The following is a 22,401-nucleotide window of genomic DNA, read 5'->3' as shown; positions in this document are numbered from 1 at the left end:
TTAGCTATTCCCCCCTTTACCTTTCATAAATCATCCCAGCCAATTCATGCCAATTACAAAATAGGCCAAAAGTGGGGCTTTTGTGAGAGCTAGCAACATCACTAACTGCTAATTGGTTTCATTAACCATCAAATTCATATAAATTAACCCACCATCTAAGCGATTTGAATGTTATTCTTTCCCTTCTTAAACTGGACTTATATATCCTTTAATTGTCAGTGTAAAATACATTTTAAAGAAGCCTTGCATATAATAATTCAAGTACATATTATAACATCGTTTCTCAAAAATGTTTCTCGGTGTTTTTCCTAAATTATTATTGTTTCTGTTGTTGTCTATTAGGCTGTGATTTATTTGCATTTGTTAACCGGACATTAAGTTTTTCTTTCATTCAGGACTGTACGTTTTCAAAAGAGCATCAACATCAGGATGTTATTTCAGCTAAGATCTCCAACGCGAAGTCCATTCGTGAGTTCGAAATATTTGTACAATAAAGACAAAAAAACAGCAATCAGGACCCGTAATACTCATTATTGCCAGATGTAAAGACATAATCACACATTGGTGGACACGGTGAGGCCCAGTGGCCCCCGAAGCGGGTCGGCTGGGACTCAGTTCCAGCTGGTGGTGTACTCGGCCCTCTGCGAGCTCCAGAGTTCAGTCCCGTCGATGATGCGGCGGATCATGGAGGCCGAGGTGATGAGCAGGTGCCCGGCAGCTTGCAGGAGGGTCGATGCAACACGCAGGGCTTCTCTGCGAAGACAGAACCAAGACCCGTTAACTAGAACTTTTCTTATTTTAGAGGTCATCGATTTGCCTACCTGAGGACTTTCTTTGGTCCCAGACACTGAAAGTCAGCGCTCACGGAATAAAGGCCTTGAAATGTAGCCTTCACACTCAGCGAGCCGAAAATATCCTTTGGGCTTATTCGGTAAAGGTCGAAGGTGACGCGAGCGATATCCTTCCCAGTGCGGGGCCTGTCGTGGGCTGGAGATTTGAGCACGACCGAACCCTGGAGGATCAGACACAGAACCCCTGAATCCCCTGCTTAAAGAGCATCTCAGCGGTGCGACCTTTCTTTTTTCTGTACGTACTGGCTGGGGCCTCCACGTCTCCCCGGGCTGCAGGGCCATGAGCATTGTGTTGTCCGGCAGGGTCATGAGGAAGTCGTCAGAGTCCACTTCTGTGCCGTCCTCTTCGCAGACCAGGGACATGGACACCGCGGACAGGGAGAGCAGCAGAGCGTGGCACACCTACAACACAGGATTAAAGCGAGAATGAGAGTCCTGCGTGAGGAACAAAACCCATAAATCACATTGTTCTATTAACATTTTGTCTGTGTGTAGCCAGCTACAGTCCAACCAACCAACTAGCTAAACATTTGAGACACATCCTTGAACTTTTGTGCCGTTTACGGTCACTCTTACCTTCTGTTTCAGCTCCTCCAATGTCCCAGCCGTGATGCCCTTCCTGGTCTCTCTGCTATGACAACACACTCTGAAGGGACGCTGTGGCGGAGCCCACACGCGTTTGGTTACAGATCTGTTGAAAAGTGACACATTGTTAACTACAGCTATACAATTGCTTACTTTTGCTCATTATAAAGTGACCCAAAGCAGAACGGGACCAGCTACTGAACTCAGAAAGACCCCAGATGTTGTTTGTTGTTGATGAGGGTTAAAGGATCAGAAAACAGATCAGTCTTAGAGAACCAAAAAGATCTCTTTGCTTACTTGATGGTATCCATGCTGTGTCTTCTCCCTGGGTTATTATCTCAGAAGACTTGTTGAAGCAAATTGTAAACTAATAGAGTACTGCTTGTGTTTGACCCAGCTCCTGGACTTTACCCCGAAGCTGATGATAATACAGACGCAGGACAACATAAATCAAAGTTCACGTGTTCTGCGAATATGTGAAACAAGAGTTTTACATGGTACAACAGTATAATTTTTAAAAAGAGCAGTTTTGTGGTCAGTATATTAACAGTAGTGGTATTTTATTCAGAAAAGATTAATCCATTTTATTCCTAAACGATATAATGCAAATTTTCAATACCGTGAGTTGTAAAGTAATCCTTTACGTCATATTTTTAAATAACACGTGGGGATAGGTGGTGCTCTAAGAATTTTTACAATAATTATCGCTCTTAATTGTCTTAGTTAAGTAACATTTCATCCATCATAATAAAATGTTGAGCCAAACAAACATATAACGCCGCAACGTCACTTCCGCAACGTCAAATCCGGGGTAACGTCGGAAGTGTACTTCTTTAAGAGTCTTGGCGCGCGCGTCGGCGGAGTTTCGTAGAACGTTTACTTCACACATTCGTGCCGCACCGCCATTTCGGGATACCCCAAATGTTAAAACAAACGAACCTTGTTTTACCAGCGAAGGCGGGAGAACGAGAAAGAAGTTTTGATGACAGTGTTCTGGAGTAGCCATAAACATTGATTTTAAGCTTTACCACAGGGTAAAAATAGAAAATACCATCTCACGCGTTTTACCAATGAGTCATTTTCAAGTTTGCGTGTAAGCAGGTTATTGAGGGTTCGTTGAACATTAGATCTTTTATCTCCGCTAGCATAAGCGTTCTCCTTTTTAAGTGGAATGGCCGGAAGGACACATGAAAATGGTAAGTTTTACTGGTACTGGGTTAAAAATCCAGTGTATTTTGCGTGATAGATGTGGGTGATAGTTGATTTGTTGATCAAGAGGCTGCAACTGATGCACTGTAGCCCATCATCTGTTGTCTGCAGAAGCCAGGCTCCCTTTCGCAGCTCTCCAGCTCCTCGCTCCGCCCGTGCGGCTGGTTTCTGCAGCCTTGTGGAAAGTGATCAAGCAGAGGGACGCGATGCAGTATGGTGTCGTGGAGGAGTTTGTCACATCGGCCTGCGAGACGGTCCCAGGCCTGCTCACCGTCAGACACCAGGGCAAGTTAGCACTGGGGCTAAGAGGACGGGTGAGTCTGGTGGGGCCACACTCTGCTGTTCAGTTGTGATGATTTCCCATCTTTGTGTCAGGCACGCATCTGTTTCAAACCATTGTGGTTAACTTTCACCTTCTTTCTCAGCTAATTTTGGAGCTTTGTCAGAAGCAGCCAGATGAGGAGGTGATCACGCCACATCTGGAGAGGATACGCATTCCTGCTGCCATGTCCGGCTCTGGTCACATACAGGTATTCACACCCCTCCGCTTGAAGATATAAGCCCTGACTAGTGACAAAAAGTGAGCCTGATTTGTGCTGTTTTCTGTCCCAGAAGAGGGATTTAAAGATTCAAAGAACGGTGGAAAATTTCCATTTACTGGTCCGCACGCTACTAAAGGATGCGGCTGAACGGGAGCAATTCTTCAAGGCAAGTGCCTCCAGTTCAGCTCCAGCTTTCCTCTGATCGCACTCAACGTTAACGTCTCCCATCCTTCTGCCCGACAGGAGGAATTTCCTGTGGAGTACGGGCTGGAGTTTGACCAGGAGTTGGAGAAACTGCTGTGGGAGTTTTTGATCCGAGTAGACCAGCTGCTTCCCGCCCCCAGCCTGGCTCGGGTAGAGCGGGCCGCCAATTCTCGCTTTTGGGACTTCTTCAACGTCGATATTCACGTTTGTTGCTTGTCTCCACCAGACGGTGTCCTGGCTCAGTGAAGCTCCACCTGTCCTGGAGGAATGTGCGCGCTCGGCCACCCAACCTCAGCTCCTAAAGCTTCTGCTGCAGCATCAGGCATGCCTGGGTCACCTGGAGACAGCAGGTATAGAAGAATCATTTCATTGAGGCCAGAAAGTGCTTGATGACTCTAAATTTTTGCTTTCTGTAGCATCTCTTCCTCCCAACATGGGAGACTCCATCCTGGCCTCTCTTTCCTTGCCACCTTCGGGGAGAGCAGCCTCAAAAGAACCAACTGGATCCAAAATGGCCGTCGCAGGCCCCTCAGATGACACCCAGATACAGACAGAAACATTGTTTATCACACCTGTGATTGGAATAATATCCAGTGAAGAAGTGCCGGTAATGATTTCCGCTGATAAGAGGACCCTGAGAGACGGCGATGCGGGGAAAGTGGGTGGAGAACAAACAGTGGAGAGGAAGGTTGGGGAACCAATTGCTGGAATAAAACGCAAAAGGTCCCATAAAGGTGAATCTGGTGAGGAGGGAGGAATTCATGGAGAGGTTGGATCTGAGGAACAGGGGATGGACAGGAGTTTGGGGAGATTTACTAGCCTGTTAAAGCCAGACAGAGAGAGTGGAAAGGAAAGAAAGGATTGTAAAAGAGATCTGGGCTTGGAATGGCCTGAGGACGCGTCACTCTGCTCCAGTTTTGAGCCATGTGTGAACAACCAGCCGGTAGTTGTTCTCAACAGGATGCCAGCGACCGCCGTTAGCGGGAGCAGCAGCACGGCGGAAAAGTCCCCGAATGCAAAGTGGCAAAATTGGAGAAGGCAGAAGACATCCAGCAGACCCAGCTCAGCTTTTCCCGCCTTGGACAATAAAGAGTAAGAGACTTTGGATCACGAGGTGCAAAGTGCTCCTCATCCATCACTCATAACACGTCTATAAATCAGCTGGCTGGAGCTTTGTGCTCCGTGTGGATGTTTTTACTTAATAAAGATGTTCGTTGCTACTCTTCCTGTTGTTTCCTTCACCTTTAAAGAAAGCAAACATTTTCATAATCTGTCTGCTCGACAGAAACCTCCCAACGTTAAGCCGCTCTCCCCAGCAACGGAGCCCCGCAGGTGATTCAGCAAACATTGCATCAGGGGGCGACTGGATGTGTCCGGTTAAACGTGTTTTTGTTGTTTAGAGCCGGCGGGCGACAGCGAGGATTACGTGGCCGATTCGGAGGACGAGGCCACCAAGAACTTTAAAGACAGGGTAGGTATCCAGGCAACCCAGTCTTGTGGGTGAACGTTGCTCTGACGCCACCGTTCTCCGCTCGTCCCCATCAGCTATTCGTGAAGCGCTACTGCAGGACCAGACACGGCACCTACGTCCCCACTCTGAGGGAGTTCTTTAGACCCAGGATGGCCAGGAGAAATCTACTTTCAATGGGTGGCAAACGCAGATGAGGAAGTGCCTTTTTAGCTGGAGATGTTCTTTTCAGCACACTGGTGGACATTTTATTTTTGATCATGCCAATATATGTATACTATTATGGGTTATTTAAAGTCATTTCATACAAAGGAAGTCATACATATGTGTCATGTATATATATTTTTAGTGATTAAAGTAAATATAAAAGACATTTCTGCCAGTTTGATGTTTTTAATGTCAGTTTCTACACTTATTTATAATTAGATCTAAATCTAAACCAAGGTAGATCTGAAAATACTTCAGTAATAATGAGGGGCTCAGAGTCGGGAGCCCGCCCCCCCGGTTGCCATGATGGTCTCTCCTGTGATGTAGGAAGCCTCCTCGGAACACAGAAAGGCGACCACCCCACCAATTTCCTCCACCTGTCCGATCCTGGGGGGGAGCAACCACAACATATTCAAAAGTGCAACCATGACAACAGCTCAGTGAAAATCTTAAACCTGAGCTGCACCTTTTGATGCTGAGCTGCGTCTTAAATTTATCCATGATGGCTTCATTTTCCCACAACTGGAGAGATGAACAGAAATTAGCCCTCAGAGCAAAACATCAGCCAACATATGCAGGACTCTGATGTTTCTGCTCACTATAGTGCTGAATCTGGTCTTTATGACTCCAGGGGCCACACAGTTGACCCTTATGTTACTCTGAGCCAGCTCAGGGGCCAGAACCTTGGTCAGACCCAGCAGGGCGGTCTTGCTCACACAGTAGGGGCCAAGTCCCTGCAGAAATATGCAATTCTTATTTACATTTTACTGCATATATGGAAATAACAGCAGGTACACTGACACTCACCTGGATTGGTTGATACGCCACCACAGATGATACAAATACGATATTTCCCCCTCTAAAAGATTTTATGCATCAGTATACAGTTAGGCTGATGTTCGGCCCCATCCAGTCACTCACCCTCTCTTCTCCATGTGAGGCACCACCAGCTTAGTCAAGAGGAAGGCTGATTTCACATTTAAAGACAGGACCTGGAAAGAGGAGAAGCATTAATCATTGGAGAACGTCTCCTGGAGCAACACTGATGCGTGGTTGAACGCACCTTGTCCCAGTCGTCCTCTGTGGAGTCCAGGATGTTTCCAAAGAACGTGTTGATGGCCGCATTGGACACCAGGATGTCGATCCCCCCACACTGATCCAGAGTCTGTTTCCAAAGCAGCAGAGATCAAGTGTTCAACACTCGCTATTCCGAGTTGTTGTGGTTACAAGAATGAAAATACCATCTGAATCAGTTTCTCCCTGTCTTCTCCTTTGCCAACATTACAGGTGGTTCCGGTCACTTGGATGTTGTGGGTCCTCAGCAGAGCCACGGCCTTGTCCACGTTCGCCTGCCGTCGGCTGCTCACCACCACGTGGGCTCCTCTCATTCCCAGAGCCAGCGCTGTTGCTAGTCCGATTCTGAGGAGAAGGAAGAAAATTACAATGTTTAACAGTAGTTTCATTCTCAAATGCAGGGGTGTGTTGATTACTGGCTGTAAAGAAAAAGACATCCATGTTTTCAGTGCATTGTTGACATTTCTCAACAATTTCTTACCCATCTGTGGAGGCTGTGACAATGGCTACCTTCCATTAAGGCTGCTTTGTGACATCCTTCTTTGCCCAGCAACTAGATTGGGGCTAAGGCACCTGAATATGGACCTCAACATCACCTGTGTCTACAGGAAAAGTTGTTACTAAAATAGTATTTGGTAGAGACAAGGGTCAACAGCCAGTTTAGAGAATAAATATTGACAAACTGCGGAGCATCATGGACAATGTTCGCCACCCTCTGCACATTGTCATCCACAGCCAGAGAAGCCTGATCAGCCAGAGGCTGCACCTCCCCAAGTTCAGGACAAACAGACTGGGGAACTCATTCATCCCCTGAGGCATCAGACTGTTCAACTCCTCACTGGGGGGGAGGAGGGCCAACAGAAGGACTGGAACAACACTGGAATAACATAATACTGGGACATCCATTCATTCATCCATCGATTCATTTATTTACATTTTATAGTTTTATATTTATATTCTATGTTTAATTTATTCTATTTTATTTCTTATTGTATTCTATTTTTTATTATCTTTAATAGGTTTAATGGCGTGTAATGGTGGTGGGTAATTTTGTACAGTGCTGTACGTTTTTTTGGAGACGCTAATTTCCCTGATGGACACCCCCTAAAGGGATCAATAAAGTACTCAATCAATCAATCAAAGCTAAGAGTCAGTTGATTGATTGATATTTACACACATAATAAGGCGCATTTTTAAGGCAACTAACTTTTCAATTTAAATTTCCCTGACAGAGTCATCCCAAAGGGATCAATAAAGTAGAGTTGCAGTTACTTGATGACAGAAATAGATAACCAGTGCATGTCATGCAAATATGAAGTGCCCTGCCTCCCCAAGAAGTGCAGAATTTACCACATACCTGCAAATAAGTCGATTCTGACACAAAAACACGGTAGACCTTGGACGTCTTGACTTTCGAGCATGGATGTGTTCAGGGAACTCTATACAGGAATGCCCCCCCCCTTCCATTTTAAAGCAAAACCCTGCTGGCCAAACCAAGGTACTGCTAAGAAGGCGTCGGTCACGTGATTCCCTTGGGCCCCAAAATGGTTTTTTCTCTCCATAGAATAACATAGTGAAAGAGACGTCTATATCTCAGCGGTTTGCAGTTACATAAACTTACTAATAAGGCTTTTTAAACCAACGAAATGTAAGTCTTTATGCTCTCTTCAATTCTGGTCTGGCGTAATATTCTCGACATTGTGAACGCGCATCAGAGGAACGGAAGGAGCCCGCCTGCGCGTTCATGTGTGACCCGTCCATATGAGTTATTCTAACTGCGCGTTAATTTTTTTTTTTTGAATTAGAAGATTATTTATTCACATTGAATCCTCTCAGATCAATTTATATCAGCAGCGTCTCCGGCCTTAAGTTAACATGGACACTTTTAAGACTTTAGTGAAGTTCGAAAGATGTTCTCAGATAAACGGCTCAAAAACTCAACACACCCACCATTAAAAAGAAGACCTGATCGGAATCATCCTAATGTTTATGTTAACGGCCTCAGACCGAGGGGAATCTGGTCGGAACAAATAACGCACAGGCAAGGATCCACTGGGGATCTGGGACCGCGAATAACCACAAACAAGACGCGTTATTTTTGCTTGCGTGGCCAGTAGCGATTTATTACGCAACATATCAAAAATACTTCAAGGTTTCCGAATCAGAATCTATTCAAAAGACTTTGTTTTTTTATCCAATCAAACAACCTTGAGTTACAATAATTTCAAAAAAAAAAAGAATAAACAGATTTAAATTGAATAATTGAAGCTATTCTTTCGTAAACAAAATAAAGTGCACAATAATCCTCATGACGCGTCTGTTTTCTTATTTCTAAGACGCAACCTTATTGTAGTCAGAACCATATTTGAAAATGTAACATACATGTCACGCCCCTCACGAACACAGGTGAGCTGCTTCTGTGGCGAGACGGTGAAGGTAACAAAATGACAGCGGAGTAATGTTCTAACAGTTACCTGTGAATAATCAGGAATTAGACGCCCTACTTTCCCTTTCTGAGCCAGCAGCGATGCGGAGCAAGCGTAAAGTGTTAACTCTGCAATGACATCACGACCGAGAAGTAAAGTAAAATATATGAGACATTTCTGCCAGTTTGATCTTTTTCATTTCAGTTTCTACACTCCAAAATAAATATTGAGGGGCTCAGAGGCGGCAGCCCATCCCCCCACTCGCGGTGATGGTCTCTCCTGTGATGTAGGAAGCCTCCTCGGAACACAGAAAGGCGACCACCCCACCAATTTCCTCCACCTGTCCAATCCTGGGGGGGAGCAACCACAACAAATTCAAAAATGCAACCATGGATGTTTCCAAAGAACGGGTTGACGGCTGCATTGGACACCAGGATGTCGATCCCCCCACACTGATCCAGAGTCTGTTTCCAAAGCAGCAGAGATCAAGTGTTCAACACTCGCTATTCCGAGTTTTTGCGGTTACAAGAATGAAAATACCATCTGAATCAGTTTCTCTCTGTCTTCTCCTTTGCCACATTACAGGTGGTTCCGGTCACTTGGATATTGTGGGTCCTCAGCAGAGCCACGGCTTGTCCACGTTCGCCTGCCGTCGGCTGCTCACCACCACGTGGGCTCCTCTCATTCCCCGAGCCTGCGCTGCTGCTAGTCCGATTCTGAGGAGAAGGAAGAAAATTACAATGTTTAACAGTAGTTTCATTCTCAAATGCAGGGGTGTGTTGATTACTGGCTGTAAAGAAAAAGACATCCATGTTTTCAGTGCATTGTTGACATTTCTCAACAATTTCTTACCCATCTCGCTTTTGGGACTTCTTCAATGTCGATATTCACGTTTGTTGCTTGTCTCCACCAGACGGTGTCCTGGCTCAGTGAAGCTCCACCTGTCCTGGAGGAATGTGCGCGCTCGGCCACCCAACCTCAGCTCCTAAAGCTTCTGCTGCAGCATCAGGCATGCCTGGGTCACCTGGAGACAGCAGGTATAGAAGAATCATTTCATTGAGGTCAGAAAGTGCTTGATGACTCTAAATTTTTGCTTTTTGTAGCATCTCTTCCTCCCAACATGGGAGACTCCATCCTGGCCTCTCTTTCCCTGCCACCTTCGGGGAGAGCAGCCTCAAAAGAACCAACTGGATCCAAAATGGCCGTCGCAGGCCCCTCGGATGACACCCAGATACAGACAGAAACATTGTTTATCACACCTGTGATTGGAATAATATCCAGTGAAGAAGTGCCGGTAATGATTTCTGCTGATAAGAGGACACTGAGAGACGGCGATGCGGGGAAAGTGGGTGGAGAACAAACAGTGGAGAGGAAGGTTGGGGAACCAATTGCTGGAATAAAACGCAAAAGGTCCCATAAAGGTGAATCTGGTGAGGAGGGAGGAATTCATGGAGAGGTTGGATCTGAGGAACAGGGGATGGACAGGAGTTTGGGGAGATTTACTAGCCTGTTAAAGCCAGACAGAGAGAGTGGAAAGGAAAGAAAGGATTGTAAAAGAGATCTGGGCTTGGAATGGCCTGAGGACGCGTCACTCTGCTCCAGTTTTGAACCCTGTGTGAACAACCAGCCGGTAGTTGTTCTCAACAGGATGCCAGCGACCGCCGTTAGCGGGAGCAGCAGCACGGCGGAAAAGTCCCCGAATGCAAAGTGGCAAAATTGGAGAAGGCAGAAGACATCCAGCAGACCCAGCTCAGCTTTTCCCGCCTTGGACAATAAAGAGTAAGAGACTTTGGATCACGAGGTGCAAAGTGCTCCTCATCCATCACTCATAACACGTCTATAAATCAGCTGGCTGGAGCTTTGTGCTCCGTGTGGATGTTTTTACTTAATAAAGATGTCCGTTGCTACTCTTCCTGTTGTTTCCTTCACCTTTAAAGAAAGCAAACATTTTCATAATCTGTCTGCTCGACAGAAACCTCCCAACGTTAAGCCGCTCTCCCCAGCAACGGAGCCCCGCAGGTGATTCAGCAAACATTGCATCAGGGGGCGACTGGATGTGTCCGGTTAAACGTGTTTTGTTGTTTAGAGCCGGCGGGCGACAGCGAGGATTACGTGGCCGATTCGGAGGACGAGGCCACCAAGAACTTTAAAGACAGGGTAGGTATCCAGGCAACCCAGTCTTGTGGGTGAACGTTGCTCTGACGCCACCGTTCTCCGCTCGTCCCCATCAGCTATTCGTGAAGCGCTACTGCAGGACCAGACACGGCACCTACGTCCCCACTCTGAGGGAGTTCTTTAGACCCAGGATGGCCAGGAGAAATCTACTTTCAATGGGTGGCAAACACAGATGAGGAAGTGCCTTTTTAGCTGGAGATGTTCTTTTCAGCACACTGGTGGACATTTTATTTTTGATCATGCCAATATATGTATACTATTATGGGTTATTAAAGTCATTTCATACAAAGGAAGTCATACATATGTGTCATGTATATATATTTTAGTGATTAAAGTAAATATAAAAGACATTTCTGCCAGTTTGATGTTTTTAATGTCAGTTTCTACACTTATAATTAGATCTAAATCTAAACCAAGGTAGATCTGAAAATACTTCAGTAATATTGAGGGGCTCAGAGTTGGCAGCCCCCCCCCCACTCGCGGTGATGGTCTCTCCTGTGATGTAGGAAGCCTCCTCAGAACACAGAAAGGCGACCACCCCACCAATTTCCTCCACCTGTCCGATCCTGCGGGGAGCAACCACAACACATTCAAAAGTGCAACCATGACAACAGCTCAGTGAAAATCTTAAACCTGAGCTGCACCTTTTGATGCTGGGCTGGTTCTTAAATTCATCCATGATGGCTTCGTTTTTCCACAACTGGAGAGATGAACAGAAATTAGCCCTCAGAGCAAAACATCAGCCATCATATGCAGGACTCTGATGTTTCTGCTCACTATAGCGCTGAAGCGTGTCTTTATGTCTCCAGGGGCCACACAGTTGACCCTTATGTTACTCTGAGCCAGCTCAGGGGCCAGAACCCTGGACAGATCCAGCAGGGCGGTCTTGCTCACACAGTAGGGGCCAAGTCCCTGCAGAAATATGCAATTCTTATTTACATTTTACTGCATATATGGAAATAACAGCAGGTACACTGACACTCACCTGGATTGGTTGATACGCTGTCACAGATGATACAAATACGATATTTCCCCCTCTAAAAGATTTTATGCATCAGTATACAGTTAGGCTGATGTTCGGCCCCATCCAGTCACTCACCCTCTCTTCTCCATGTGAGGCACCACCAGCTTAGTCAAGAGGAAGGCTGATTTCACATTTACAGACAGGATCTGGAAAGAGGAGAAGCATTAATCATTGGAGAACGTCTCCTGGAGCAACACTGATGCATGGTTGAACGCACCTTGTCCCAGTCGTCCTCTGTGGAGTCCAGGATGTTTCCAAAGAACGGCTTGACAGCTGCATTGGACACCAGGATGTCGATCCCCCCACACTGATCCAGAGTCTGTTTCCAAAGCAGCAGAGATCAAGTGTTCAACACTCGCTATTCCGAGTTGTTGTGGTTACAAGAATGAAAATACCATCTGAATCAGTTTCTCCCTGTCTTCTCCTTTGCCAACATTACAGGTGGTTCCGGTCACTTGGATGTTGTGGGTCCTCAGCAGAGCCACGGCCTTGTCCACGTTCGCCTGCCGTCGGCTGCTCACCACCACGTGGGCTCCTCTCATTCCCAGAGCCAGCGCTGTTGCTAGTCCGATTCTGAGGAGAAGGAAGAAAATTACAATGTTTAACAGTAGTTTCATTCTCAAATGCAAGGGTGTGTGTTGATTACTGGCTGTAAAGAAAAAGACATCCATGTTTTCAGTGCATTGTTGACATTTCTCAACAATTTCTTACCCATCTGTGGAGGCTGTGACAATGGCTACCTTCCCATTAAGGCTGCTTTGTGACATCCTTCTTTGCCCAGCAACTAGATTGGGGCTAAGGCACCTGAATATGGACCTCAACATCACCTGTGTCTACAGGAAAAGTTGTTATTAAAATAGTATTTGGTAGAAACAAGGGTCAACAGCCAGTTTAGAGAATAAATATTGACAAACTGCGGAGCATCATGGACAATGTTCGCCACCCTCTGCACATTGTCATCCACAGCCAGAGAAGCCTGATCAGCCAGAGGCTGCGCCTCCCCAAGTTCAGGACAAACAGACTGGGGAACTCATTCATCCCCTGAGGCATCAGACTGTTCAACTCCTCACTGGGGGGGAGGAGGGCCAACAGAAGGACTGGAACAACACTGGAATAACATAATACTGGGACATCCATTCATTCAGTTCATTCATCCATCGATTCATTTATTTACATTTTCATAGTTTTATATTTATATTCTATGTTTAATTTATTCTATTTTATTTCTTATTCTATTCTATTTTTTATTATCTTTAATAGGTTTAATGGCGTGTAATGGTGGTGGGTAATTTTGTACAGTGCTGTACGTTTTTTTGGAGACGCTAATTTCCCTGATGGACACCCCCTAAAGGGATCAATAAAGTACTCAATCAATCAATCAAAGCTAAGAGTCAGTTGATTGATTGATATTTACACACATAATAAGGCGCATTTTTAAGGCAACTAACTTTTACATTTTAAATTTCCCTGACAGAGTCATCCCAAAGGGATCAATAAAGTAGAGTTGAAGTTACTTGATGACAGAAATAGATAACCAGTGCATGTCATGCAAATATGAAGTGCCCTGCCTCCCCAAGAAGTGCAGAATTTACCACATACCTGCAAATAAGTCGATTCTGACACAAAAACACGGTAGACCTTGGACGTCTTGACTTTCGAGCATGGATGTGTTCAGAGAACTCTATACAGGAATGCCCCCCCCCCCCCTTCCATTTTAAAGCAAAACCCTGCTGGCCAAACCAGGTACTGCTAAGAAGGCGTCGGTCACGTGATTCCCTTGGGCCCCAAAATGTTTTTTTCTCTCCATAGAATAACATAGTGAAAGAGACGTCTATATCTCAGCGGTTTACAGTTACATAAACTTACTAATAAGGCTTTTTAAACCAACGAAATGTAAGTCTTTATGTTCTCTTCAATTCTGGTCTGGCGTAATATTCTCGACATTGTGAACGCGCATCAGAGGAACGGAAGGAGCCCGCCTGCGCATTCATGTGTGACCCGTCCATATGAGTTATTTAACTGCGCGTTAATTTATTTTCTGAATTAGAAGATTATTCATTCACACTGAATCCTCTCAGATCAATTTATATCAGCAATGTCTCCGGCCTTAAGTTAACATGGACACTTTTAAGACTTTCGTGAACACTCTAAAAAAAGACCGTGAAATGTACATAAAAACATTGTAAAATCCCTACAAAAAAATCTTGTAAACCCAAATACATATATTTTTTGTTTAAATCACTGTGAAATTTTGTAAACTATTCAACAGAATTTTTTGTTAGATATACTACAACAGTGTGTGATTTGAATGGAATGTATTTGTTAAAATTACAAATACTGTATTGGCAAAAGAAACCGGGAAATACTGCAATACTCATAACAAAGCAACTTTGATAAATTGACATGCAAATATTGCAAAAACTATTGTTTTAGTCTCTTCAGAGGTTTGTCCTTTTACCAAAATTATTCCTTTTAACATGGATGAAATTATGTTAATTGAGGTCAACCAAATGTGATTTCACACAAAATTTCATTGTAACGTGAAACCGTTTACTGCCTATCTATTTATATTTTTAAAAATATAAACTTATAATGACATTGTTTTTAGTAGCCTATTGTACTGTTCAATCTTAACCCTTGCTTTATATATTTTTTGTCTTTAAATTTTAATGCATTACAGCCCATTATTATTATTATTGATGTTAATAATAATAATAATAACAGCAACAATAAAACAACAATAATTATTATTATTTATATAATAATATTTATTTATAATAATTCAATAGAAAGCCAGTACTGGTACAATATTCATAATAGGCCGTTCATCGTCATCACTGGCTCAACCTAAGAGCTGATACTAAGGATGGGCAGATCGATCCCGTGGTATCGATATATCGATACTCACAAGCTACTCATTTGGTATCGATGTTCTTTTATAAATATCGATACTAACTAAAAAAAAAAAATTGGGGTGTAGGCATCACTTTCCGCCGTTTTAGATTAGTTACTTAAATTAATTTGTGCCAAGACACCCCTATACCAGGCGGCGTACTGAGCTGGCCCATGCCACGTGACAGGAGATAGGGAATGAGCGTCAACCTGCAACATAGCCTGCGCCGAGCCGACACAGTCAGCAAAAGGCAGAGCCGGAGGAAATAATCAGCCAGAGACGCAATCGTGTTAAAGCAGAAAATGTGAATATGATACGATTTCTGAAAAGCAATCTGAGACTTCAGTAAAGTGTGATGACATACCTCAAGTGCACTAAAGGTGTGATGGTGTCAGACATTGTTCTAATTATTTTTTTATGGAACAACTGTCTTATGCAGGTTTAAAGGATAAGGAAATCCTAGTAATCAATTGACCATAATAAATTGTATATAAATGGTCTGTATTTGTCTTAAATGTAATAATATTTTGACTGACAAAAATTGCCAGTAAGAAATGAACGGGATCGATATCGATGAAAATACAAGAAAAAGCATCGGTATCGTATCGAATCCCAAAAGTGTGGTATCGCCCATCCTTAGCTGATACCTGTGCAATAAAGCCGCCTCCTTCCGATACTTATTTTTTTTGAGTTTAAAATTGCGCGGGTTAAGCTCGTCTCTGATTGGATAATGATGGAAAGACGTGAAAGGCGCGAGCTCCTCGTTGACGGACACGACGGACACCACTCGCGAACGGGTCGGAACAGAGCAGAAATCGCAGAAATTTTTCATTTCAAAAGATTTTACAAAAAATCGACACACTACACACAAGATTTTGCAGGGTCTGGAGTGACTGCGCAATTGGAAAGTCTAAAGTTTGCACGGTAAGTTTTCTTACTTTCTTTGGGAGACCTAGCAAAAATGTGTGCTAATAGCAAATGGCGTAAGTTAGCAATTCTCCATATTTCAAAAAGTACATCAGTTTGTAATTAAGCAGAAAGAGACAGACAAACACTTGAAATTATAAAAATGATCACCTGTGTCTTTTCTAAAAAGAAATTGGTTACGTTAAGATGCTATGTGCAACATTGCAGAGTGCATAGGAATGAGCCACGCTGTCTTTTCAAATGTGTTGGCGCCAACTGTAATAAAACCTTTACTACTTACTCGGCTTTCAAGGGCCATTTTTACCGTGTGCACAATATACTTGAGCCGCAAGCTGTTTCTGTTGTTGCGGATTTAAAATGTTCGGTTTCATTGTGTGTCCGCCATTTTCAAACAGTGAAAGAGCTAGTGTCACACTTAAAGGATCACATTGGCGAAGGCAGGTCTGTGTCATGTCCAGTAAGTGGTTGTAAGCACGTTTTTACAAAAAAATCCTCAAGTCTCTTGCATATGTGTCTGAATTTGTTATGTGAGTGACTGAGTTATGACCACCATGCACTTATTAATATAACCTGTTAAATTATAGGCCAGTCCTCCTATTCCTCAACAAGGTACATGCTGAGTCTGGATCGGAACCTTGTCAACACAAACATCGCTTCCTTCATTTCTGCATTGTGGCTAATATTTGGGAGCTACTACTGTTTCAAGATCCATTATCCATCTGAGCTGGCTTCTACACTGGAGTTTCTTCAAAGGTGAGTAAACATTTCTTGGGACCTGGAGTCCGGACTGCACCCAGAGCCAAGGCCGAGAGTCAGACCCAGACTAAGAGCCGTAATCACATCTGTTCTTGGTGTGGGTCTGATTCTCGGCCTTGGCTCTGGGTGCAGCATTGGTTTTGATATGACTTTGAGTCTTGGCTCGGACCCAGACTCAGACTGTTTGTTTATATATGGATGTGTGTATTCATTCATTCCTGTAGTCTTCTTTTAACTCATAAAAATGCTTAATATGTTTTGATATGCTTTTATTCTACAGGTGTTTTTTCTTGATAAACCCAGAAAAAGGAACCAAAGTAGAGAATAAAAACTCAAAGCGTCGTCTCAACGTGAACCCTTGAGTTCTGACCCTGATACAGGATCTCGCTGATCATGAGTGGCGTGAAGGCTAAACAAGGACTCTGTTGACTGCTAGAGAAGAGGTGCTGTTAATTTTCACTTTGTTAAATGTACAACATGCAAGTTTTGTTTTAAAGGCGCATTTTGTAACTTTCTATGAAGAGGTTCTGCCACCTGCTTGTTGTCCTTGTTATCCAACAATGTTCCACAGTATTGTAAAAATCTTGTCTATCTTCAATTACTCAAATAGATGTATGTTTTAGCAAAAAATAACACGGATAAAGTATGACCTGTAACTCTGTCTGTTCAGCAGTTAAAAAGAGCCAATGCTTGAAAGTTCTTTGTGTTGGGGTCCAGGGTTGTGTTGCTGGTTTCTTCCTGCAGTGGCGTGGAGGAGCCACTCATCAGCCACGGCTGGCACCGCAGGCAGACGCACCTACGGGCTCTCTTCAATCTACCGTGCCATTTAAGGACAGAACTCCTGTGTGTTGTGGCTTTGATGCTTTGTTCTGCCTGTTTCCCTTGCGTCTTCCCTGCTTGTTCGAGGTCTCCATGTCGTCTGCTGGACCTGCGAACGTGCAGAATCGGACTCCTGAGATTCCTGCAGTCCAGGAGGACTGCCTTTGTGTCCTTGGTGTCTTCCCGGCATGGCCGAGGTCCCTGTGCCGTCCGCAGGACCGGTGAACGTTCGCAGGTCCAGCAGACGACATGGAGACCTCGAACAAGCAGGGAAGACGCAAGGGAAACAGGCAGAACAAAGCATCAAAGCCACAACACACAGGAGTTCTGTCCTTAAATGGCACGGTAGATTGAAGAGAGCCCGCAGGTGCGTCTGCCTGCGGTGCCAGCCGTGGCTGATGAGTGGCTCCTCCACGCCACTGCAGGAAGAAACCAGCAACACAACCCTGGACCCCAACGTCTTTGCATGCTCTATATTTTGAAAAAGTGAATCTAATTGTTGGCAACTAATCACAATGGCTGTTCAATAAATTTCCTAAAAGTGATATTCTCTTGTCTTTCATCATGCTGTATTTTTGCATTTTTTGGTGTAGTTCTAATCATTTTAAACTGATTATTAAAACATACAACTACTGCATATAATGAGTAGCTTGTATGTAGAATATACAGAACAGCTCCATTTAACATGCAAAGTTTTACTGTTGTTCTACCAGTTTAAATAGTTTTTTGCCTGGTAGTTCCACGTTAATTTTACAATTTATTGACGCATAATAAGTAGTTACATGTAAAAAGTACAGCAAATGATCTATTTATATACAACAATGATCCATGAAATTGATAGATTTTTTGTAGAATTAACAGTTCAGCCTTGGCATTCACTGTAAAACCATTTACATATTTTCTTTGTAAATTTATCTACTGTCCTGTTGGTTTTTTTTTACAGGAATTCTCTGGTAACCCCAGCTGCCAGCGTTTTCCTGTAAAAACGACGGTCTTTTTCTAACAGTGAAGTTCGAAAGATGTTCGCAGATATGGCGATAACGGCTCAAAAACTCAACACACCCACCTTTAAAAAAAAAAAAAAGAAGACCTGATCGGAATCATCCCAATGTTTATGTTAACGGCCTCAGACCGAGGGGAATCTGGTCGGAACAAATAACGCACAGGCAAGGATCCACTGGGGATCTGGGACCGCGAATAACCACAAACAAGACGCGTTATTTTTGCTTGCGTGGCCAGTAGCGATTTATTACGCAACATATCAAAAATACTTCAAGGTTTCCGAATCAGAATCTATTCAAAAGACTTTGTTTTTTTATCCAATCAAACAACCTTGGGTTACAATACTTTCCAAAAAAAAAAGAATAAACAGATTTAAATTGAATAATTGAAGCTATTCTTTCGTAAACAAAATAAAGTGCACAATAATCCTCATGACGCGTCTGTTTTCTTATTTCTAAGACGCAACCTTATTGCAGTCAGAACCATATTTGAAAATGTAACATACATGTCACGCCCCTCACGAACACAGGTGAGCTGCTTCTGTGGCGAGACGGTGAAGGTAACAAAATGACAGCGGAGTAATGTTCTAACAGTTACCTGTGAATAATCAGGAATTAGACGCCCTACTTTCCCTTTCTGAGCCAGCAGCGATGCGGAGCAAGCGTAAAGTGTTAACTCTGCAATGACATCACGACCGAGAAGTAAAGTAAAATATATGAGACATTTCTGCCAGTTTGATCTTTTTCATTTCAGTTTCTCCACTCCAAAAAAAATATTGAGGGGCTCAGAGTCGGCAGCCCATCCCCCCGCTTGCCATAATGGTCTCTCCTGTGATGTAGGAAGCCTCCTCGGAACACAGAAAGGCGACCACCCCACCAATTTCCTCCACCTGTCCGATCCTGGGGGGCGCAACCACAACATATTCAAAAGTGCAACCATGACAACAGCTCAGTGAAAATCTTAAACCTGAGCTGCACCTTTTGATGCTGAGCTGCTTCTTAAATTCATCCATGATGGCTTCATTTTCCCACAACTGGAGAGATGAACAGAAATTAGCCCTCAGAGCAAAACATCAGCCAACATATGCAGGACTCTGATGTTTCTGCTTACCGCAGAGCTGGATCTGGTCTTTATCAGTCCAGGGGCCACACAGTTGACCCTTATGTTACTCTGAGCCAGCTCAGGGGCCAGAACCCTGGTCAGACCCAGCAGGGCGGTCTTGCTCACACAGTAGGGGCCAAGTCCCTGCAGAAATATGCAATTCTTATTTACATTTTACTGCATATATGGAAATAACAGCAGGTACACTGACACTCACCTGGATTGGTTGATACGCTGCCAATGATGATACAAATACGATATTTCCCCCTCTAAAAGATTTTATGCATCAGTATACAGTTAGGCTAATGTTCGGCCCCATCCAGTCACTCACCCTCTCTTCTCCATGTGAGGCACCACCAGCTTAGTCAAGAGGAAGGCTGATTTCACATTTAAAGACAGGACCTGGAAAGAGGAGAAGCATTAATCATTGGAGAACGTCTCCTGGAGCAACACTGATGCGTGGTTGAACGCACCTTGTCCCAGTCGTCCTCTGTGGAGTCCAGGATGTTTCCAAAGGATGATTTGACGGCCGCATTGGACACCAGGATGTCGATCCCCCCACACTGATCCAGAGTCTGTTTCCAAAGCAGCAGAGATCAAGTGTTCAACACTCGCTATTCCGAGTTGTTGTGGTTACAAGAATGAAAATACCATCTGAATCAGTTTCTCTCTGTCTTCTCCTTTGCCAACATTACAGGTGGTTCCGGTCACTTGGATGTTGTGGGTCCTCAGCAGAGCCACGGCCTTGTCCACGTTCGCCTGACACCGGCTGCTCACCACCACGTGGGCTCCTCTCATTCCCAGAGCCTGCGCTGTTGCTAGTCCGATTCTGAGGAGAAGGAAGAAAAAGTACAACATTTAATGGCAGTTTCATTCTCAAATGCGGGGGTGTGTTGATTACTGGCTGTAAAGAAAAAGACATCCATGTTTTCAGTGCATTGTTGACATTTCTCAACAATTTCTTACCCATCTGTGGAGGCTGTGACAATGGCTACCTTCCCATTAAGGCTGCTTTGTGACATCCTTCTTTGCCCAGCAACTAGATTGGGGCTAAGGCACCTGAATATGGACCTCAACATCACCTGTGTCTACAGGAAAAGTTGTTATTAAAATAGTAGTTGGTAGAGACAAGGGTCAACAGCCAGATTAGAGAATAAAGCTAAGAGTCAGTTGATTGATTGATATTTACTCACATAAGGCGCATTTTTAAGGCAACTAACTTTTAAATTTAAATTTCCCTGAGAGAGTCATCCCAAAGGGATCAATAAAGTAGAGTTGAAGTTACTTGATGACAGAAATAGATAACCAGTGCATGTCATGCAAATATCCATTTCCATTTTAAAGCAAAACCCTGCTGGCCAAACCAGGTACTGCTCAGAAGGCGTCGGCCACGAGCTTCCCTTGGTCCCCAAAATGTTTTTTTTTTCTCCATAGAATAACATAGTGAAAGAGACGTCTATATCTCAGTGGTTTACAGTTACATAAACTTACTAATAAGGCTTTTTAAACCAGCGACATTTAAGTCTTTATGCTCTCTTCTTCAATTCATTTTATTTCGACGAGGTCTGGCGTAATATTCTTGACATTGTGAACGCGCATCAGAGGAACGGAAGGAGCCCGCCTGCGCATTCATGTGTGACCCGTCCATGTTAGTTATTCTTTTAATTTTTTTTATTTAGAAGATTATTTATTCATATTGAATCCTCTCAGATCAATTTATATCAGCAGCGTCTCCGGCCTTAAGTTAACATGGACACTTTTAAGACTTTAGTGAAGTTCGAAAGATGTTCGCAGATAAACGGCTCAAAAACTCAACACACCCACCATTAAAAAAGAAGACCTGATCGGAATCATCCTAATGTTTATGTTAACGGCCTCAGACTGAGGGGAATCTGGTCGGAACAAATAACGCACAGGCAAGGATCCACTGGGGATCTGGGACCGCGAATAACCACAAACAAGACGCGTTATTTTTGCTTGCGTGGCCAGTAGCGATTTATTACGCAACATATCAAAAATACTTCAAGGTTTCCGTATCAGAATCTATTCAAAAGACTTTGTTTTTTTTATCCAATCAAACAACCTTGGGTTACAATACTTTCCAAAAAAAAGAACAAACAGATTTAAATTGAATAATTGAAGCTATTCTTTCGTAAACAAAATAAAGTGCACAATAATCCTCATGACGCGTCTGTTTTCTTATTTCTAAGACGCAACCTTATTGTAGTCAGAACCATATTTGAAAATGTAACATACATGTCACGCCCCTCACGAACACAGGTGAGCTGCTTCTGTGGCGAGACGGTGAAGGTAACAAAATGACAGCGGAGTAATGTTCTAACAGTTACCTGTGAATAATCAGGAATTAGACGCCCTACTTTCCCTTTCTGAGCCAGCAGCGATGCGGAGCTGCGCGTGCGTTGGGTCAGGCGTAAACTGTTCCTCGATCACTCACAGGAGCGCCATCTACCGTAGAGTAAGTCACCAGCATGTCCAGCCCTGTTACCACAGCTCTGATCATCTTAGAAAATCGGGGGGTGAGTGTTCTGGAACCAGAAGAGATGATACATACTTCACCTCCCTGCTGCTGATAGAGGGTGGCTTCCAGAACTTCATTTAATGCATCAGCATTTAGTGATGTGTGGCCAGACTTGGTGACTTTTCATTTGGATGTAACGTGATCTTTAACAGGTCTCTGGTTAATCTCCTCAGGATGCTCTGCAAGCTTGGGCCGGGCAGTCCTGTATGAAGGTTCCCCAACAGCTCAAGAAGCCCAACAGACCTCTGACTCCCCCAACATTCTTTGGCTTCCTCTCTGTTTTAGCTGCAACACTGATTCCAGGTCTTTATGGTCTATCTGAACCCCCCCCATTTGTCACCAGGCGCCCTATAGATCTCACTTGTTCCTGAAAAATTCCCACTCCTTGGGCATTAATTTCATGCCATGCCCCCAAAGGCGAGAGTACTCTTCTCAGATGCTCTGCATTATCCTGGAATGTCCTGGAAAAACAGAGCACATCATCAAGATACGGAGAACATTCATCCCATTCTGTCAAGGACCCCCTCCTTACATCACTGAAAGGCCCCTGGGGCATTAGTAAGGCCGAATTGGAGGCGAAGCCACTCATATGGACCCCA

General features: G+C 44.0%; 5 protein-coding genes, 1 long non-coding RNA gene and 1 pseudogene across 17 annotated transcripts; 3 read left to right on the top strand and 4 right to left on the bottom strand.

Annotated features, from left to right (window-relative positions):
- Positions 1 to 511: 511 nt before the first annotated feature.
- cideb (cell death inducing DFFA like effector b) lies at positions 512 to 2,213 on the bottom strand. 2 transcript variants are annotated; one of them, XM_057026952.1, is made up of 6 exons: positions 2,056 to 2,213; positions 1,734 to 1,854; positions 1,428 to 1,542; positions 1,095 to 1,253; positions 822 to 1,012; positions 512 to 753 (listed from the first exon to the last, which is right to left on the bottom strand). In XM_057026952.1, the coding sequence occupies exons 2-6, from the start codon at positions 1,745 to 1,747 to the stop codon at positions 612 to 614; spliced, it is 621 nt and encodes a 206-aa protein (XP_056882932.1). In that variant the 5' UTR covers positions 1,748 to 1,854; positions 2,056 to 2,213; the 3' UTR covers positions 512 to 611. The 2 variants fall into 2 exon arrangements, with proteins under 2 accessions (XP_056882932.1, XP_056882931.1); XM_057026951.1 differs by having other exon boundaries at positions 1,734 to 1,902; positions 2,056 to 2,201.
- Positions 2,214 to 2,225: 12 nt separating this feature from the next.
- Positions 2,226 to 5,232, top strand: LOC130522493 (uncharacterized). Of its 2 annotated transcripts, none has more exons than XM_057026934.1 (10): positions 2,226 to 2,632; positions 2,757 to 2,959; positions 3,071 to 3,175; positions 3,258 to 3,353; positions 3,431 to 3,541; positions 3,618 to 3,741; positions 3,808 to 4,483; positions 4,677 to 4,723; positions 4,792 to 4,862; positions 4,937 to 5,232. In XM_057026934.1, the coding sequence occupies exons 1-10, from the start codon at positions 2,608 to 2,610 to the stop codon at positions 5,054 to 5,056; spliced, it is 1,578 nt and encodes a 525-aa protein (XP_056882914.1). In that variant the 5' UTR covers positions 2,226 to 2,607; the 3' UTR covers positions 5,057 to 5,232. The 2 variants fall into 2 exon arrangements, with proteins under 2 accessions (XP_056882914.1, XP_056882913.1); XM_057026933.1 differs by having other exon boundaries at positions 2,736 to 2,959.
- On the bottom strand, positions 5,206 to 6,733 carry LOC130522498 (dehydrogenase/reductase SDR family member 4-like; annotated as a pseudogene).
- LOC130522497 (dehydrogenase/reductase SDR family member 4-like) lies at positions 6,622 to 18,883 on the bottom strand. Of its 9 annotated transcripts, XR_008949641.1 has the most exons (10): positions 18,668 to 18,804; positions 12,477 to 12,598; positions 12,161 to 12,338; positions 11,983 to 12,084; positions 11,841 to 11,911; positions 11,727 to 11,778; positions 11,519 to 11,653; positions 11,386 to 11,441; positions 8,615 to 8,916; positions 6,622 to 6,742 (listed from the first exon to the last, which is right to left on the bottom strand). XR_008949641.1 is itself a non-coding variant. In XM_057026948.1 (9 exons), the coding sequence occupies exons 2-9, from the start codon at positions 12,587 to 12,589 to the stop codon at positions 8,802 to 8,804; spliced, it is 822 nt and encodes a 273-aa protein (XP_056882928.1). In that variant the 5' UTR covers positions 12,590 to 12,598; positions 18,668 to 18,804; the 3' UTR covers positions 8,233 to 8,801. The 9 variants fall into 9 exon arrangements, 8 of the variants coding, with proteins under 8 accessions (XP_056882928.1, XP_056882929.1, XP_056882930.1 ...); XM_057026948.1 differs by lacking the exon at positions 6,622 to 6,742 and having other exon boundaries at positions 8,233 to 8,916; XM_057026950.1 differs by lacking the exons at positions 6,622 to 6,742; positions 8,615 to 8,916 and adding an exon at positions 11,077 to 11,307 and having other exon boundaries at positions 18,760 to 18,883.
- On the top strand, positions 9,413 to 11,091 carry LOC130522495 (uncharacterized). The gene is made up of 5 exons (XM_057026938.1): positions 9,413 to 9,603; positions 9,670 to 10,345; positions 10,539 to 10,585; positions 10,653 to 10,723; positions 10,798 to 11,091. The coding sequence occupies exons 1-5, from the start codon at positions 9,444 to 9,446 to the stop codon at positions 10,915 to 10,917; spliced, it is 1,074 nt and encodes a 357-aa protein (XP_056882918.1). The 5' UTR covers positions 9,413 to 9,443; the 3' UTR covers positions 10,918 to 11,091.
- LOC130522500 (uncharacterized) lies at positions 14,619 to 17,360 on the top strand. The gene is made up of 3 exons (XR_008949642.1): positions 14,619 to 15,582; positions 15,981 to 16,338; positions 16,622 to 17,360. It is a non-coding gene; the product is annotated as an uncharacterized LOC130522500 (long non-coding RNA).
- Positions 18,378 to 21,747, bottom strand: LOC130522496 (dehydrogenase/reductase SDR family member 4-like). Of its 2 annotated transcripts, none has more exons than XM_057026940.1 (8): positions 21,612 to 21,747; positions 19,915 to 20,092; positions 19,737 to 19,838; positions 19,595 to 19,665; positions 19,481 to 19,532; positions 19,273 to 19,407; positions 19,140 to 19,195; positions 18,378 to 19,061 (listed from the first exon to the last, which is right to left on the bottom strand). In XM_057026940.1, the coding sequence occupies exons 2-8, from the start codon at positions 20,059 to 20,061 to the stop codon at positions 18,947 to 18,949; spliced, it is 678 nt and encodes a 225-aa protein (XP_056882920.1). In that variant the 5' UTR covers positions 20,062 to 20,092; positions 21,612 to 21,747; the 3' UTR covers positions 18,378 to 18,946. The 2 variants fall into 2 exon arrangements, with proteins under 2 accessions (XP_056882920.1, XP_056882919.1); XM_057026939.1 differs by lacking the exon at positions 21,612 to 21,747 and adding an exon at positions 20,230 to 20,351.
- Positions 21,748 to 22,401: the final 654 nt, after the last annotated feature.

This window comes from Takifugu flavidus, chromosome 3 (genome assembly GCF_003711565.1).
Source record: "Takifugu flavidus isolate HTHZ2018 chromosome 3, ASM371156v2, whole genome shotgun sequence".
NCBI lineage: Eukaryota > Metazoa > Chordata > Actinopteri > Tetraodontiformes > Tetraodontidae > Takifugu > Takifugu flavidus.
Note: the sequence above shows the minus strand (reverse complement) of the source record. Positions and strands in the feature narration are given on the sequence as shown.